A 17649-nucleotide genomic window follows, 5' to 3' on the forward strand; every position below is an offset into this window, starting at 1 on the left:
AGGGCAGGCGGGCGGCCGTGGGGGCAGGTCCGCGCACGCGCCCAGGGTCGGGCCTCGCCGCCTCAGAGGCAGCGGAGGTGAGTGGCGCGGCCTGTCGGCCTGGAGGGACTGTGAGGGGACGTGTGCGGCCGTGCGCCGGTCACCTCATCGGCGTCCCGCTCCTGGCCGGGCCTGGGTTCCTCCGCGGAGGACTCGGGGATTCTGAGAGGAGAGGCAGGCGCCTTGGGGCCAGGCCGCGGAACTTGCACCCGGCTTGTTCCCGCGCTGCGCGGCGCTGCGGGCCCGGGAGCCGTCCGAGGGCCGGTTGGCTGACTGGACAGAACCGAGGGAAAAAGTCAGTGAACTTGACGGCAGGGCGGTAAACACGACGCGAACTGAAACTCAAAGAGAGTGACAACATAGGTTCCGAGAACCGCGGGGACACTGCCTGAGCTCAACGTACTTGCGGTTGAGATGTCCGTGGAAGACGAGAGAGAAGGGGGCTGAAGAAGAAATCTATGAAGTGATAATGGTTAAGGATTTTCCTAAACTACAGATATTAAGCCACAGATCAAACTGCTTAGTGCAGCACAAGCAGGATAAGTAGGTTTAAAGGGTGGGGTTGGGGGGGGGGGGTGGCGGGAAAGTAGATATATATTCAAACAGCTGAAAGCAGGGAAGCCACAGGGAAGTCCCCTAGGTGGAGACACGAAGGAGACCCTCCAGGCGGCGAGCAGGCCAGGAACGAGGCCGGGAGGTGGGAGAGCGCAGGGAACGCGTGAAGGATGCCGAACCTTCACCGCAGCTCAGCCTGCTGTATGGACAGTGGAGGGTGGAGTCTTTGGGAAAAGATAATTCCTGAGTTAAAGAGGCCTCACATGCCCAGGAAGGTTTGAAACACCACTCAGAGCCTTGAATTTTGTAAAATACTGCTGAATTCTCTCATGCTTATAATTTATGCATCTCCTGAAATGATGGTGCCCTGTTTGTTCCTGTATTGTTACTCTCCTGAGTTGCATTCCCTGGTTTTCGAATGTTGAACCAGGTTTGCGTTCCTGGGTGGAATCCAGTCTGCCCTGATGCTCTAGGCCTCTTATGTATTACTGGATTCAGTTTGCTAATATTTTGCTGAAGAATTTTGTTTGTGAAGGATATTGCTCTGTTGTGTTGTTCAGTCGCTCAGTCGTGTCCATCTCTTTGTGACCCCATGGACTGCAGCACGCCAGGCTTCCCTGACCTTCATTATCTCTGGGAGTTTGCTCAAACTCATGTCCATTGAGTTGGTGGTGCCATCCAACCATTTCATCTTCTGTCACCCCCTTCTCCTCCTGCCCTCAATCTTTCCCAGCATCAGGGTCTTTTCCAGGGAGTTGGCTCTTCACATCAGGCTAAAGTATTGGATCTTCAGCTTCAGCATCAGTCCTTCCAATGAACATTCAGGGTTGCTTTCCTTTTGGATTGACTGGTTTGATCTCCTTGCAGTCCAAGGGACTCTCAAGAGTCTTCTCCAGCACCACAGTTTGAGCGCATCAATTCTTTGGCGCTTAGCCTTCTTTATGGTCCAACTCTCACATCCCTACATGACTACTGGAAAGACCATAGCTTTGACTATACAGAGCTTTGTCGGCAAAGTGACGTCTCTGCTTTTTTAATACACTGTCTAGGTTTGTCATAGCTTTGTAGTTTTCTTTTTTTTTTTTAATTAATTAATTTATTTATTTTTTCAGTGGGTTTTGTCATACATTGACACGAACCAGCAATAGATTTACACGTATTCCCCATCCCGATCCCTCCTCCCACCTCCCTTCCACCCGATTCCTCTGGGTCTTCCCAGTGCACCAGGCTCGAGCACTTGTCTCATGCATCCCACCTGGGCTGGTGACCTGTTTCACCATAGATAATATACATGCTGTTCTTTCGCAACATCCCACCCTCACCTTCTCCCACAGAGTTCAAAAGTCTGTTCTGTACTTCTGTGTCTCTTTTTCTGTTTTGCATATAGGGTTGTCGTTACCATCTTTCTAAATTCCATATATATGTGTTAGTATGCTGTAATGTTCTTTATCTTTCAGGCTTACTTCACTCTATAATGGGCTCCAGTTTCATCCATCTCATTAGAACTGGTTCAAATGAATTCTTTTTAATGGCTGAGTAATATTCCATGGTGTATATGTACCACAGCTTCCTTATCCATTCATCTGCTGATGGGCATCTAGGTTGCTTCCATGTCCTGCCTATTATAAACAGTGCTGTGATGAACATTGGGGTGCACGTGTCTCTTTCAGATCTGGTTTCCTCAGTGTGTATGCCCAGAAGTGGTATTGCTGGGTCATATGGCAGTTCTATTTCCAGTTTTTTAAGAAATCTCCACACCGTTCTCCATAGCGGCTGTACTAGTTTGCATTCCCACCAACAGTGTAAGAGGGTTCCCTTTTCTCCACACCCTCTCCAGCATTTATTGCTTGTAGACTTTTGGATAGCAGCCATCCTGACTGGCGTGTAATGGTACCTCATTGTGGTTTTGATTTGCATTTCTCTGATAATGAGTGACGTTGAGCATCTTTTCATGTGTTTGTTAGCCATCTGTATGTCTTCTTTGGAGAAATGTCTGTTTAGTTCTTTGGCCCATTTTTTGATTGGGTCATTTATTTTTCTGGAATTGAGCTTCAAGAGTTGCTTGTATATTTTTGAGATTAATTCTTTGTCTGTTTCTTCATTTGCTATTATTTTCTCCCAATCTGAGGGCTGTCTTTTCACCTTACTTATAGTTTCCTTTGTTGTGCAAAAGCTTTTAAGTTTCATTAGGTCCCATTTGTTTAGTTTTGCTTTTATTTCCAATAATATATAATAATATATAATAATATAATCAGTTCAGTTCAGTCTCTGAGTTGTGTACAACTCTTTGCAACCCTGTGGACTGCCGCATGCCAGGCTTCCCAGTCCATCACCAACTCCTGGAACTTGCTCAAGCTCATGTCCATCGAGTTGGTAATGCCGTCCAACCATCTCATCCTTTGTTGTCCCCTTCTTCTCCTGCCTTCAGTCTTTCCGAGCATCAGGGTCTTTTCCAAGGAGTCAGTTCTTCGCATCAGGTGGCCGAAATATTGGCATTTTAGCCTCAGCATCAGTCCTTCCAATGAATATTCAGGACTGATTTCCTTTAGGATGGACTGGTTGGATCCCCTTGCAGTCCCAGGGACTCTCAAGAGTCCTCCAACACCATAGTTCAAAAGCATCAGCATTCTTTATAGTTCAAAAGCACTCAGCATTCTTTATAGTCTAACTCTCACATGCATACATGACCACTGGAAAAACCATAGCTTTGACTAGATGGACCTTTGTCAGCAAAGTAATGTCTCTGCTTTTTAATATGCTGTCTAGGTTGGTCATAACTTTTTTTCCAAGGAGCAAGCGTCTTTTAATTTCATGGCTGCAGTCACCTTCTGCAGTGATTCTGGAGCCCAAGAAAATAAAGGCTGTCACTGTTTGCATTGTTTCCCCATCTATTTGCCATGAAGTGATGGGACTGGATGCCATGACCTTAATTTTTTGAATGTTGAGTTTTAAGCCAGCTTTTTCACTCTCCTCTTTCACTTTCATCAAGAGGCTCTTTAGTTCTTCTTCACTGTCTGCCATAAGGGTGGTGTCATCTGTGTATCTGAGGTTATTGATATTTCTTGATTCCACAATCTTGATTCCACCTGTGCTTCATCCAGCCCACGTTTCACCTGATATACTCTGCATATAAGTTAAATATATGCAATATACAGCCTTGACACACTCCTTTCCCAATTTGGAACCAGTCCATTGTTCCCTGTCTGGTTCTAACTGTTGGCTTCTTGACCTACATATAGATTTCTCAGGAAGCAGGTGAGATAGTGTGGTATTCCCATCTCTTGAAGAATTTTCTACAGTTTGTTGTGATCCACACAGTGAAAGGCTTTGGCATAATCAATAAAGCAGAAGTAGATATTTTTGGGGGGAACTCTCTTGCTTTTTCTGTGATCCAACAGGTGTTGGCCATTTGATCTCTGGTTCTTCTGCCTTTTCTAAATCCAGCGTGAATATCTGGAAGTTCACACTTTACGTACTGTTGAAGTCTGGTTTGGAGAATTTTGAGCATGACTTTGCTAGTGTGTGAGATGAGTGCAGTTGTGCGGTAGTTTGAATATTCTTTGGCATCACCCATCTTTGGAATTGGAGTGAGAACCAACCTTTTCCAATCCTGTGACCAGTGCTGAGTTTTCCAAATTTCCTGGCATGTTGAGTGCAGCACTTTCACAGCATCATCTTTTAGGATTTGAAATAGCTCAGCTGGAATTATGTCACCTCCACTAGCTTTGTTCGTAGTGATGCTTCCTTCCTAAGGCCCACTTGACTTTGCATGCCAGAATGTCTGACTCTAGGTAAGTGATCACACCATCATGGTTATCTGGGTCATGAAGATCTTTTTTGTATAGTTTTTCTGTGTAATCTTGCCACCTCTTCTTAATATCTTCTGCTGCTGTTAGGTCCATACCATTTTTGTCCTTTATTGTGCCCATCTTTGCATGAAACGTTTCCTTGGTATCTAATTCTTTGAAGAGATCTCTGGTCTTTCCAGTTAATGCTGTCAGGAATCAGTTAATCAGGTATAAGGTTTCAGCTGATAGTCTAGTCCAGTTAATGGTATAAAGGTAGTACTGGCAGTTTGGTTGTTCATGTGATAGGCTCAGAATTTCTTTGAAAGTTTTGTTTCTCTGTATTTTCTTGTTTCCTGTGATTTGTTTATTTGCTTCTGGTTGCCCCGGGTCTGTGCTGCGAGCAGGCCTTCTCTGGTTGCGGGGATCAGGGGCTGTCCTCTGGTTGTGGTGTGCGGGCTTCTCACTGCGGTGGTTTTCTTGCTACAGAGCACAGGCTCTGTGGTGCGTGTGCATCGACAGTTGCGGCTCCCGTGCTCTGGTGCATGGGCTTAGTTGCTCCTCCACATGGGGGCTCTTCCTGGTATCAGGGATCCATCCTTTGTATCCTGCACTGGTGGGTGGATTCCTTACCACTGAGCCACCAGGAAAGCCCCCCTGCTCTGTATTCGGATTGTTTCTGTAGGTTGGTGTTACTTCTGTTAATGCTTGACAATTTACAGCCATCTGGGCATGAAGTTTTGCTGGTGCTCTATTTCATTTTAAAGCAAAGTTTAAAATTACAGATTCACTTTTCTTAATAAATATAGGTCTTTTCAGGTTTTCCATTTTGAGTCATTTTTGATAATTGGTGTTTTTTTCAAGAAATGTGTTTGTTTCATCTAAACTGCCAAGTTCATTTAGTAAAAAAGGTCATTGCATTCCCTTATCCTTTTAATGTCTGTAGTCTCAGTGATGTCCCCTATTTTGTTCCTCATTGTGGTAATTTGTATCATTTTTCTATTTTTCTTGATCAGTCTAACTAGAGGTTATCAACTTTATTGATGTTTTGAAGTAACCACCTTTGGTTTTATTGATTTTTTCCCTATTTGTCCATTTTCTATTTCTTTGATTTCTGTTCTTTATTATTTCCTTTTTTCTGTGTATTTTGGGTTTAATTTGCCTTTTTCTAGCTTCTTAAGGTAGAAAGATGACTTAACTTTAAACCTTCATTTCCAGTTTAGGCATTTAAAGCTGTGAATTTCTCTAAAATCAGCTTAAACTGCATTGTGTATATTTTGATATTTTAGTTTTCATTTAGTTCAAGCTATTTTCTAATTTCTCTTGGGATTTCTTTTGTGAATCATGATTTATACAGAAATATATCACTTAATTTCCAAATATTTGGGGATTTTCCATGTATCTCTTTGTTACTGATTTTAATTGAATTATTTCAGGGTTTAGAGAATGTACTTTATGATTTCAGGCTTTTAAAGTTTGAGGCTCATTTTTTGGCCCAGCATGTAGTCTTGTCTTGGTGATTACCTCATGTACACTTGACAAGAACGTGTGACCTTGAGCAGGTCTCGTAGTTGCCCTGAACTGGGGATCCCTTGTCTGTAAGGGTCCCGTCTTCTCTGTGGGTAAGAAGCAGGCAGTGGGGAGCTTTGAGATGTGGGTGGTTCTTGGTTCTGCAGGTGACATGCCCCATCTCTTGACCTTGCAGATGGCGTGTGAGACAGAGCGAAACCCCCTGGGTGTGTTCAAGTGCCAGCTCTGTGCCTTAACAGCTCCATACAGCTACAAGGGGCAGCAGCCCCCTGACAGCCAGTCTGTCGTGTGAGTACCAGTGTCCCAGCCCAGGAGCACCCCCAGAGCTCGCCAGCCTGAATCTGACACAGAGCTTGGGTGTTGTGTCTGGGCCCACCCTGCCCGGGCTCTGGGTGCTTCAGGTGTGACCCACACCTGAAGGGTTCAAGGGCCATCTGGCTCTGTTGGAACCTCCCAGTCCCTCCCTCCATGTTAGGCCCAGGGGCCAGCCTCGGGTGGACTTGCCTGCCCATGGCTCCTGTTCTGGTGGGAGTGAGCCCTGAGGGCCAGCATCTGCCCAGGGAAGGCCTGCAATAGAGCCAGTGGGTCCCAGGCCTTGATTCTTGACCTTCAGCTCGTCCTTCATTAGGCGCCACCTTGTGAGGATCTGACCAGTCCATTACACGGGACAGGTGGTTGGGGCCAGGCCTCTTCCCTCCAGCCGCGGGGATCCTGGGGGTGTCGCCTCAGGACTCTCTTGGTCTCCTTTCTGAGGTGCATGGAGGCCAGCAGGGCACCCACCGGCAGGCTTCACGTGCTCCCTGCATGGAAGCAGGCCGTTTGGGAGTGGGCGTCTTCCTGGGGGCAAGGAGAGGCATCATGCCTGCCCCCAGCCCCGTCCTGTTGAGTCAGATGGGGTCTGGGGTGGAGTTGCCACAGCTCTTCTCTGGGCTGAGGCGGAGCGGCTCTCTGTCTCGGCGGCGGCTGTTGCGGAGCCTGGAGCAGGTCTCATTTCAGTCCCAGCCTGGCCCCTTCACTCCTCTCTGCTCCTGCTTGGCGACACGGGGGGCCCGGCCCCTCCCCGTGATGAGCACCCACAGTGGGCGGCCCCCAGGGAGGTCTGTGCAGCTGCTGAGTCCCTGTCAGCAGAGGTCCGGGCCTTCCCGCCCCCACTTCCTGTCCTGCAGCCTCCTGGAGGAGAGCTACGTGCTGAGGGACCCCTTCACCCCCGACAAGGGCAGGTTCCTGGTCGTCGGCTCGAGGTGCAGCGTGTGCAGCAGGCTGGTGTGTGTGGGCCCGGTGGGTAAGCCGTGTGCGCCTGGGGACGCCTTCCCTCTCTCCCCCGTGGCCGGGACCTCACACGCGTGGTCTCGGGAGAGGTGACCTTCGTGCCGTTCCCGGGGGCAGTGTGAGCGGCACCCTTTCCTGGCCTTGGTGTTCCTGGGCCCCCTCACGGTCCCTTGGGGGGCAGCTGCTCTGCCTCATCATGGGTGGGTCCCTGCAGTCAACAGAGGGCTTGGGGACAGGGAGGCTGGGGTCAGTGTGAGGGTCTCTGGGGGGTTGAGGAGAGAGATTCTTGGAGGCTCCGCACCACCACCCCCACGCCCCTTAGCCCTTAGTTGCCTCCCCTCCCCCACCAGGTGCAGCTGGCGTTGTGCTCTTCCCTCCGTGGGGTCATGGCCTTTCCAGTCGTCCTCCAGGGCCCTCCCAGAGGAAGGGGCGCGCTTTCTGGAGCGTTTGTTGTGTGCTTGGGACGTGTGTTGCCAGCAACGCCTTCTTCAATCCTGTCCCCGCCTGGTTAGGCAGAGCAGTGCTGCACCCATTCTATAGGTGAGGAAACTGAGATTTGGAGAGGTGGAGTTGGCCCAGTTCACTGGGCTAGCTGAGCCTGTTGTTTGAAAGCCCGAGGATGGATGGAAGTGCAGCTGTGTAGACCCTTACCCTGACTCTGCAGTGCAAGCATCCCCTGCCTGCGGGCCAAGGGCCAGCAATGGAGGGGCGGGGGGCTGTGTCACAGAGCAGATTGGGACAGCCAGTCTCCATCCATCAGAAGTCAAGGTGATGAGACTGGCAGGTGGGAGGAAGCCTCAGCTCAGGCAAAGGCCCGGAGGGAGCCACACCACCGTGGGGGTGTGAGGAGATGGGCAGCTGGTGCGGCTGAGGCCCTGTGTGGACGGGAAGCAGCTGGAGTCAGGGGAGTGGGGCCAGGTGGGGGACAGCCAGGACTGCCACCCCGGGAGTTCGGGCCGCACTTGGTGACAGGGGACGGGGCCCCGTGTGGCATCAGATCTCCACGGTTGTCTTGGTTGAGGCACAGCCTAAGCTCCTGGAAGGAAAGGACAGATGAGACGAACAGAGCCCGGCCCAGGTGGTGCTGGCGGGTCACAGCTGTGGTCCTCAGCACAGGACCTGTCAGGGCCCCTGGGGACGTCGCCGCTCCACCGTCATGTCTGCATCCCCGTTGATGGGAAGGGACCGGAGCACACACGCCTGTTCCTTCAGAGGGCATGACCAGGAGGTGGCACACAGCTGTGGTGACGCCGCTGAGCAGACTCAGCCACGTGGCCACACCTGGCTGCAGGGTGGCTGGGAGGCAGGTCTGGGCCCTGCGCCAGATGGAAATCAGTACAGTGTTAGGGATGCCACGATCGCCACTGTACGTGGTGGAGCAGTTCTGACCTCCTGCCCGGACCAGCCACTCGGCCGTGGCCTCCGGCTCTGTGGGCTGTCCCTCCCGTCCCCGGCTGCTCCCAGCGCCGGTGTCACCGAGCCCCTGTCCCACCGCTGTGATAGCCGGGAGAGGGAGGGACCTCGGGTTTCCAGCCCGTTGGGCCTGGCCTGTGCTCATCCTCTGCCCACGGTGGAGCCCCGCCCTGCAGAAGCCAGGCTGCACCGTCTCTCCTGGCCACCTTTGCAGGTCTCACCCAACCAGTCCCATGGCCTGCGGGCTCTGGCCCTGGCTCATTTGCCCCCACTGCCCTCCTGGAGGCCCACTGGCTCTTCTTCTCTTAGATGAGGACCACCCTCCTGGAGGTGGGCAGCCAGGCCCCTGCGCCCCCCTCTCCCTCTTGCTGTCTGGCTCTGGCCACACCCCCCAGCTCCTCTCTGCTGCTGTGTATCTGGGGGCCTCGCCTTACCCCCCTGCCCTGCCTGCAGTGAAGGGCTGCCCTCTGGGAGATGCTGCACTGGGTTTCTTGTGGCACTCAGCACTCCCCCCTGCTTCTTTTAGGAATGCAGTTTATTCTACTCCAAGAGATTTTGCCTCCCCTGTGTCCAGGACAACATGGATGCTTTCCCTCAGGAAATCCAGCAAGACTTGGAGAAAAGGAAAGTCCCCTCCACGAGGCCTGCCAGCCAGCGCAGTTCTCGACCATGAGTGCAGTCGGGTACCAGGTCCGCAGCGATGCCCACCTGGGGCTCGTGCCCACGCGGGCTTCCATGGCCCATGTCAGAGACGGGGCCGAGATGGAGCCGCTGTGCCGGCCTTCTTCCTGGGCCACTGGGAGCCGTGTCTGCAGCCCGGAGGGGCTGGGGTCTGCCTGCAGCAGCACCAGGGTCAGGAGCTGGCAGAGACGGCACCCATAGCCAGACCCCAGATGCCAGCGCTCAGGGACCGCAGCCGCCCACCCTCATAGCCCCCAGCTTAGCAGCTGGTGAGACGCTGACCATGGGCTCGCCCTGTGCCCCCAGTCCTTAGAGGGCAGAGCTGCTCCCGTCCGAGTCTGTAAGTTCTGCAGGGCCAGCGCACACTGCCTGGGGGTGATAGAGACATGTCTGATGAGGGGACGAATAAAGAGCTTTTACTGACCGATCTTGGTGCTGAGTTTTGTCTTCTGGGGCCACACTGTCCCAGGCCCACTCTGTTACTGAACCCTGACAGGTGGAGACAACCTCAGGCTTGGGTTCAGGGCAGACCCTATAGTTGGGACTTGTTTTTCCACACAAGCAGTTCATCTCACAGCATCACTCAAAACTCCCCAAATAATTTTTAAAAATAGTTTATTTTTTAAAACCATTAAGGCAATACTGTACCCTGAAATTAACTCTTTACATTCATCAGTCTTACAGTAGGACATTCCAAACATATAAGTTCCCATCAATTTAGGATAGAAATTAATATATATGATCAGTTCAATCTCCTAAAGGGAAATGAATAAGATCCTTTTTTTTAAAATTTAAATTAACGTTATTTTATAGCCATTTTCTAATTGCCTGGCACTACCACCAGGAAAGTGACCAAGGAGATCCCACTCGCTGTCCTTTGCATACCCTGGCTTCCCTGACCCCAGGTGCCCCACCGATCACACCCAGGGGGCTGAGCCTCAGAGGTCATTTGGAGCCTACCCAGAAAAGCTCTGCTTTGGAATTGCTTCTGTTTAGTATGAAATACAAGGGGTCTGTCAGCCCCTAAATGCTTTGAGAGCATTAAGGCACCAAGAACAGTAATGGACCAACACACACCAAGGAATCACGCTCAGTCCTGGCTTTGGAAACTGCATGGCTCTGCCGGACGTCTGGCAAAGGCTGCTTCTGTGCTCCATGTGCCCCAGGCACAGACACGTGTCAGGAAGAAGCCCACCCAGGTTTGGAACAGGTCGCCTGGGAGATGCACAGGGTCTGTGGCTTCCACTGGAAGCTGCCAGAGCAGCTGACGAGAGTCCCTGTCTTAGCATCTCTCAGATTGCAGAGCTCTTTGGTCACAACCCCAGGTAGTAATTACCTGAAGAGCGGACAGCTGCTTACTACACAGAAGTTCCTGGTCTCCAGCAGGACCATGGGTCTGCCTTGCTGACAGACAGGCTTGCCTGTGCTGCTCACATGCGAAATGACAAAGAGAACAGATTTACAGGGAAATAAATTCCAGGTGGCTCAGAAAAGAAGGAAAGCTCAGACGTGTGTACGTGTGTGTGTGTGTGTGCATGTGGGGTGGGGGGAGGGAGGTGTCCGGGAAGGGGTGGGCCTGTGTGCGCACGCAGTTGTATTTCTGTTGTGACGTTTCAGGTTTTTTTGTGTTTCCAACAGGTCCAAGAGCCAGGCTACTAAACAGTATACATCAGTTCACACTGATTTCAGAAAAATCCCAATGTTTGTTGTTAGATGCATGATTGTAGGTTAGTAAAATATTAGGATTTAAAAAAACCCCTCAAATCACAGTATTTAAGATACAGCTATTAACATAATTCCTTTTACCATACAGTGTAGGAAAAAAGAAAAGTGATACTCGAACACAAATACTGTAACTATAGGGCACTGAGTGGTATCCATCTCGTGTGAGGTACGTTGTTTTTTAGGCCTGAAAAAAGGACCAGACCATCTGTGCCTTTAAAAAGAAACTTCCCCAAAGCGAATGATTTTTCCTGGAAAAGAGCAGCTACTCGTCTTCAGGGCCTCTCACCCCGTGGCCCCCACCTTCTGTCCCAGGAGGCAGGGCTAGTGGTGGGGTCTTGTCTGCGCTCCGGTGGGCACGATGCTGCACTGGTCACCACGCCGCTGGGGGCCGGGGCGGGGAAGGCAAGGGAAGAGGAGGCTGCTGCGTTACCTTCTCTGGGGGAAACGGGGACGCTGTTCACATTCGACCCAAACTAGCAAACACATTTTTAAATGAAAAAAACGGACCCAGGTCTCAGTTTGCTGTTTTGCGATGTAAAAAATTGGTATTCGATTTTTTTTTCCCTCAAATAATGCTTTTAACAGCCACGGGGGCCCCGAGGTCCTCGATGTTATGAGTTGCTCAGTCAAGATGTGACCTTGGTGTGGATGCAGTGTGGTCTGTTCTGTGCAGAGGGTTCCAGCTGAACCACATCACGTGGCCCCCTCTTCCTCAGGGGGTTTATACTTCTCCCGCCTCAAACTGAAATTCTGAGAAGCAGACTAGATCTGAGGAGTCTGGGCGCCTCAAGCCAGGAAAAGGCGTGTGGAAGTCAGCCTCGGGCAGCAGCCTCTCTGTTCTAATGAGTGGGCCACGCCCATAGCAGCCCATTCTATGGGAATAAAGTAGGAACCTGCCGCACCCCACAGAAACAGCATCGTGGAAAGCGTTATGTAACTCTTCGAGTGACTTTGAAGACGTGTGGTCTTTTTTTCCCATAGAGCACTTCCAGTACCAGTTTAGTTTGTCCGGCAGTTCCCAGAGAAGGAGGAGGGCCTCCTGTGTCCCCAGTCAGACCGAGCTGCTGCCCTTGCTTTCAGTCTGGTGTGTCTCTGGCTGAGGGTTGATAGCCATTTTCCTAATTGTGCTAAAAAATGGTGCCTAAAAATAGATGTAAATCTCAGCCAACACTCAGACTTCAACCTTTGGAGCCTAATCTTGGATCTTCCTGGAGAGAAGTTCCCCAGAGGAAAGCATGCCCCCGGAAAAGTCCTAGCCCTGGGAAGGGGGAACATGCGCAGGTAGAGGGGCACAATTGGCAGCATTCAGGCCGGCTGGTCAGCACTCGCCGCCACGGCCCTCCGTCTGCTCCTCCCCGCGGGGCTGTCCACGGGGCCTCCCTGCTGCAGGCGGGCCATGCCGTCTGGAGAGCCAAGGCAGGAGTCCCCTTAGCTGATCACTCCAGGCAGAGATTTCGTTGCCGAGAATCTGTCACCCCAGGGGACCAGGCAGACCTTCCGAGCCGGGAGCACCTGCGTGTCTTCCTCGCAGGATCCGCGTGGGATCTTGGTCCGCTTGGACCAAGACTTAAGATCAAATACAGATGTAGTTCAGTGCCTGCAGCAACAGCACCACGAAAACCCTCCCTGGACACGTCTTGATAGTGAAGCCCTCTGGGTGGCATTGGTCTTAGTTTGTGACATCTAGGGACAGTACAATTTCCTTGCCTCTCTTAAATCGACACCACTGTTGTGAACTTAGAGAGCAAGCAACCCCCCCAGGAACACGTGCGGCCAGGGGACCAGACTCAACCACAGGGATCACTTTGAAGCACCCTCACCCGCCTTAAATGCAGGGGTGGGAGCGGGGAAGCAAGCCACCCCCGGGTCCAACCCGCACGACCAGGCAGACCTCCCGAGCCCAGTGTTTTCACCTGAAGGTGGGATGACACAGACTGACCCCCTCGAGGGTCTGAGGCCTGGAGGTGACACCAGAGCCTGCGCTGACGATGCAGGTGGGGAGCTGGGAGCACCTGCGTGTCTTCCTCGCAGGATCCGCATTTTGAAAGGCCGTGCAGGTTGAAGAGGCACTTTCAGGTCACTGGTTTTCCAGGGTCCCCGGAAGCCCCTACTGAAGGCCAGGCCAGTGGCCAAGTTGGTCTTAGCTGGAAGCACCTGACTCCCTGGTTGAAACAGTGGACTTATATTTAAACAGGACTTTTAAAGACATTCCAGAGACGAGTGTGGTCATTGGGTCAAGACAAAAGAAGCTCTCTGTCATGCATCCGGCCGCGAGCCGTCAAAACATGTCTGGTGTCACAGTGGCTTGAAAAGGAGTCAGGCAGAGAGGGGCTCAGGTGTGACTTGGGGGCGGAGGCGTGGGGAGCCGCGGCTGCCAAAGGCTTGCATAGAGACATCTCTCTCCGCCCTCGCCTGCCAGCATCTCCCTGTGAACAGGCTCCCCCTCGGCCAGCAGGCGAAGCTTCAGAGGAGGCAGGCCCTGGGTGGGCCAGTCACCCAGGCCCTTGGCAGCGAAGGCACGGAGTCCTAACCCCTGGACCAGTGGGGAATTTCCAAGGCTCCCTTTAAATGATAAAATTTCCTTTAAAAATCCACGTAGGCTTCCATGTCTCAGGGTGTACACAGCAGAGGTAAGCACACAGTCTCTGAGCCCTGATCACAGACGGTCTGACTAGGGATGCACCGAAGGCCCCAGTGTTCCATGGACCTTAGATTTAACAGAGGCTCGTGACAGCCCTATTGACGTGGCTGTCCAGCTGCAGATTTGGGGAAATAGTAGCTGCTCAATTAATAGCTTTCTCATCATCAATCATCCAAACAAGGGCCCTACCTGTGCCTGGAGCTTCTGGTCAGATCGTAGGCTGCCGCGTTCTGTGCTCTTAAATCGGAAGGAAGGGCTTAACAGGGCCGGCTCTCGGGCATTCTGGAATTCTTTCCCTTCGATTCACAGTCACCGTTGACACCTGTGCGTGAACCCTCTTTGGGAAGATGCTTTGAGCCCCTCTCCCCAGAAAGCTGTGTAGAGGTCACAGGGCTCCCGGAGGCCAGGCGGGCAGCGGGCAGGGCTGCCGTCAAACTGCTCCTCTGACACTGGACGTCAGGGAGGCGGCGTCCTGCGCATGCAGCAGCCCTCAGGCTTATCGCCGTGTGGCGGGGGCAGAAGTGAGCCTGTGGGACCCCCCATCGGAAATGCCCAGGAGGCAGAGAGGAGGGCCACTGCGGGCAGCAGGGCGGCCCGGAGGCCCCATGGTCCACCTGTCCAGACAAAGGCCGCCGGAAGTCTGTGGCCTCTGGGGAGTTTGGCACTTGGTGTTAAGTGACGAAACGAAGAACCAGGTTTAAACAGTGGTTTAAGAGCAGATCAAGGTGGTGAAAGGGGGGTCCCACCATGACCTGCATCCAGCACCGTGGGCGGCTGGCTCTACACTGGTCGTCTGAAGTTTCTGGAACCTGCTTCCACTGGACGTTATGCTGATGTCTGCTAAAACCTCACAAGCAAGAAGCGTGCTCCTTCGATAGCTCCTGTTTGAAACACTACCATATACTAAGCTGGTGAATAATTCATCCATAATTTGACTATCAATGCTCGGAGAAATCTCTGATTGTGTGACCCCAGATATTCTGAGTGGCAATGAGTGGCTCTGTTATTTCGTGAATTTCTTCCTATTAACAAGTGAACAATGTCAGGTTGCTTTCAGGCCAAGGTCCTCTGTGGCTTCACCACGGGCTTCCCTGGTGGTCTGGCCGGACCCCAAGAGGACCAAATGCTTGCTGACACCATGGATGCAGAGGTTGGGCCGGCAGTCAGCTTGTTCAGTGGCAAGTGTGAGTTGGGAGCGGTTTCAGATAGGTCCTAGGAAAAGCTAAACAGAACCAACAAGTCTTCTGAAAGCCTGAGTCTTGAGCCTCACTTTCCAAAGCCGTGTCTCTGTGCGTAGACCTGTCCCGAAACACCAGAGCGAGAGGCGGTACACACATAGGATCCAGCCCGTGACCCTAAGACTCGCACGAGCCACAGGCCTCCAGGCTGTGGGAGTCAGCCCAGGGAGTTCCCATCTCAGGGAAGAACAGGGACACGGGTGCACCTGTGACTCAAAGCTCACCTCCTTCCTGACTTAGGGTGACCCCTGACTGGCGTCATTCTAAAGAGGAAATGCTTTCATTTGTTTCCAGCAGGTCCTTTGATTGCATCTTAAAAAAAATAAAAGATAAAAGCATCACCGAATGTATAACGTGTACAGAGATGTCCTAATTGTAAGGCTTGCTCTTTTTTAAGCTAAAGTCTTAGTTTTTTTGTATGATAATGCTGACCTTGGGGACTTTTTCAAATTCAATCCTAGCCGTTCTTTAACAGCAGATAATAATGACCTTCTAGAACCAAATGTCCTAAAGACAGAGGGGGAGGGGCATCAAGGGTCAAAAGTGCTGCTGGCCCAGGAGGCGTCCAGGGGCTGAACCGGCCGGGGGGCGGGGGGGAGGTGGGGTGGGGTGGGGGAGGCACTCTGGCAGCTCTCTGACGGGACAGTTAATCCGAGTGGTGGACAGGACCATGTGCTCTAGACAAAAACCATAATCCACACTGCCTCCAAAGTGGACTGAGGTTGAAAACTTGACCTTTAAGGCTGAATCAGACATTTTAGATTTTGGTAAAACCACCTTATATATGTAGCTGGAAAAGGAGACAACACTTGAAATCCTTGCAAAGACCACCGGCCTGTCGTGAATCCTGAGACCAAATAAACCATTTCATTTCCACCCCCCAACCCTGCCCCCCACCCTGGCCCATTCTCCAGATAAGACCCCTGTCCCCACCCCCATGCCCCACCCCCACGCTATAAAGTCACAGATGCCTTGTCCTCTCCACCCCAGGGAGCAACTACCACCAACAGGGGTTAGAAAGAAAGAAAGCTGCATATTTAGCAAAGCAACGTAGAAAAAGACCAAGGAGCTGCCTTGACAGAGGGGGGCCTGGAGCAAGATTTACAAATAACTTGTCAGTTTGCCCCTGGAGACACGACCCTGGCCCCCAAACAGCTCGGCTAGGTGGATTCAGATTTGAAAGGGAATCGAGCCGAGAGGAATGGGAAGCGGACTACACTTCAGAGTCCCTCTTGTTCCTGTTGACCACAGGTGCTAGCTTAAAACAGGGAGGGGATCGAGTCCAGAGGGGCCTTGAGACATGGCTTTCTGGAATCTTCTACACACGCCTGGGAACAGGCTTTTCCACATACTACTTACAGCCACAAAAACAGCAAACTGAAACGAAACAACTGATGCATTTCGATAAGCTTATTGAAATCATTCTTTGACATTCTAAATCCTGTGATTCAAAAATAGCACGTTGTCTTTCTTCGAATTCAGGAAACAGAACCGAAGTCTTCCAAATAAATATTTCACTGCTTTTAAAATACTTAACCTTTGGAGACGTCTATGTTTACAGGATTATAAAAATTTTAAAGTGCTGATTAGTTTTCAAAATTATAAAAGAGCACAACAGTCAAAAAGCGGTAAAAAGGGAAGACAGACCACGTATTTTGAGGTTAATTCACTGATAAATTCCTAACACTATATAAAGAAATCTGCATTGATTCAAATCAGGCACATTAAAAATCAGACCACTGAACACCATTCCCCATCATTTCCCAAGTCCTGACTAGTAGCTGCTTCTCACCAGCATCTCAAAACTGCACTGCTCTCAGAAGAAGTGGTTACAAAAAAGAAACGCGGAATAGCGTTCCGGTTACCTAGGAGTATACTTCCCGTGGTTCCAAGGTTTCCATGGTGGACATTTGTGCAAAGCTGCGTTGCTCCCATCTCTCCTCTGTAGCGCCGTCGCCTCTGAAAACCCGCGAGAAGCCCCTTTTCCGCGGGCGCGGCCGGGACGTCAGTACATGTCCCTGTAGATCTCCTGCAGCAGCGGGTGCAGGGCGGCGTCCGACTCCGTCTTCTTGATCACCTGCACCAGCTGCGCGTGCTCCGTGACCAGCTGCCGCAGGTCTGCCATCTTTTGCAGGAGTTTTGGGAAGAGGAAGACGTCGTCAGGATGGTTGTTCTGTAGGTGGAGTTTGAGCACGTGCACAATGCCCTCCTGCATTTTTTCAATGTGTCCCACGTTTAGGAGGCCCGGCCGATCTACCCTCAGGAGAGAGGAGAGAGGTTTGAGTGGCGTAACCAGCACGTTAATGCCTAGTAACAGGCTTCCAGTCTGAGAAACCAAACATCCTGACCGGACTCTGCGTTTCTTACCCAAAGCTCAGCCACCTTTACACACAGCCCACTTGCCTAGAAGACAGAACTGCATTTTCCCCAAATCGCTGGGCCTGGGATAAACAGGAGGAATACTCGTTCCTAAATATTTCTTTTCTTTTTTAAAAAAATGTATTTTATTTATTTGGTTGCAACAGGTCATGGCTGCAACTCATGGGATCTTCTATCTTCACTGGGGCATGTGGGATCTAGTTCCCTGATCAGGGATCGAACCTGGGCCCTCTCCAATGGCCTCGAGGAGCCTTAGCTGCTGGACCACAAGGGAAGTCCCTCTCAGTATTTCTATGACCTTAAAACCACTAGCTAGCTTACAGGGTAACTGCTTCATTTAGAGTTTATCTGATGCCCACCTGTCAGGGGAAAACCCCCCAAACATTAGGAGTAG

The 17649-nt window shown here is 51.4% G+C and overlaps 2 protein-coding genes across 8 annotated transcripts in view; one reads left to right on the top strand and one right to left on the bottom strand.

The window, feature by feature from the left end:
• Positions 1 to 9697, top strand: CDPF1 (cysteine rich DPF motif domain containing 1). Of its 5 annotated transcripts, none has more exons than XM_043882160.1 (5): positions 14 to 511; positions 6085 to 6197; positions 7076 to 7191; positions 8806 to 8921; positions 9118 to 9328. In XM_043882160.1, the coding sequence occupies exons 1-4, from the start codon at positions 509 to 511 to the stop codon at positions 8898 to 8900; spliced, it is 327 nt and encodes a 108-aa protein (XP_043738095.1). In that variant the 5' UTR covers positions 14 to 508; the 3' UTR covers positions 8901 to 8921; positions 9118 to 9328. The 5 variants fall into 5 exon arrangements, with proteins under 5 accessions (XP_043738093.1, XP_043738095.1, XP_043738094.1 ...); XM_043882159.1 differs by having other exon boundaries at positions 7076 to 7187; XM_043882158.1 differs by lacking the exon at positions 8806 to 8921 and having other exon boundaries at positions 1 to 77; positions 7076 to 7187; positions 9118 to 9697.
• Positions 9698 to 9870: 173 nt separating this feature from the next.
• PPARA (peroxisome proliferator activated receptor alpha) overlaps positions 9871 to 17649 on the bottom strand; it is a 71356-nt gene continuing 63577 nt past the window's right edge. For all 3 annotated transcript variants that reach the window (XM_043881086.1, XM_043881087.1, XM_043881088.1), the window contains exon 8: positions 9871 to 17129. In XM_043881086.1, the coding sequence (XP_043737021.1) occupies positions 16882 to 17129 (248 nt within the window). In that variant the 3' untranslated portion in view covers positions 9871 to 16881. The remainder of the gene's footprint in view (positions 17130 to 17649) is intronic.

The sequence above is a fragment of the Cervus elaphus genome, chromosome 22 (assembly GCF_910594005.1).
Source record: "Cervus elaphus chromosome 22, mCerEla1.1, whole genome shotgun sequence".
Lineage (NCBI taxonomy): Eukaryota > Metazoa > Chordata > Mammalia > Artiodactyla > Cervidae > Cervus > Cervus elaphus.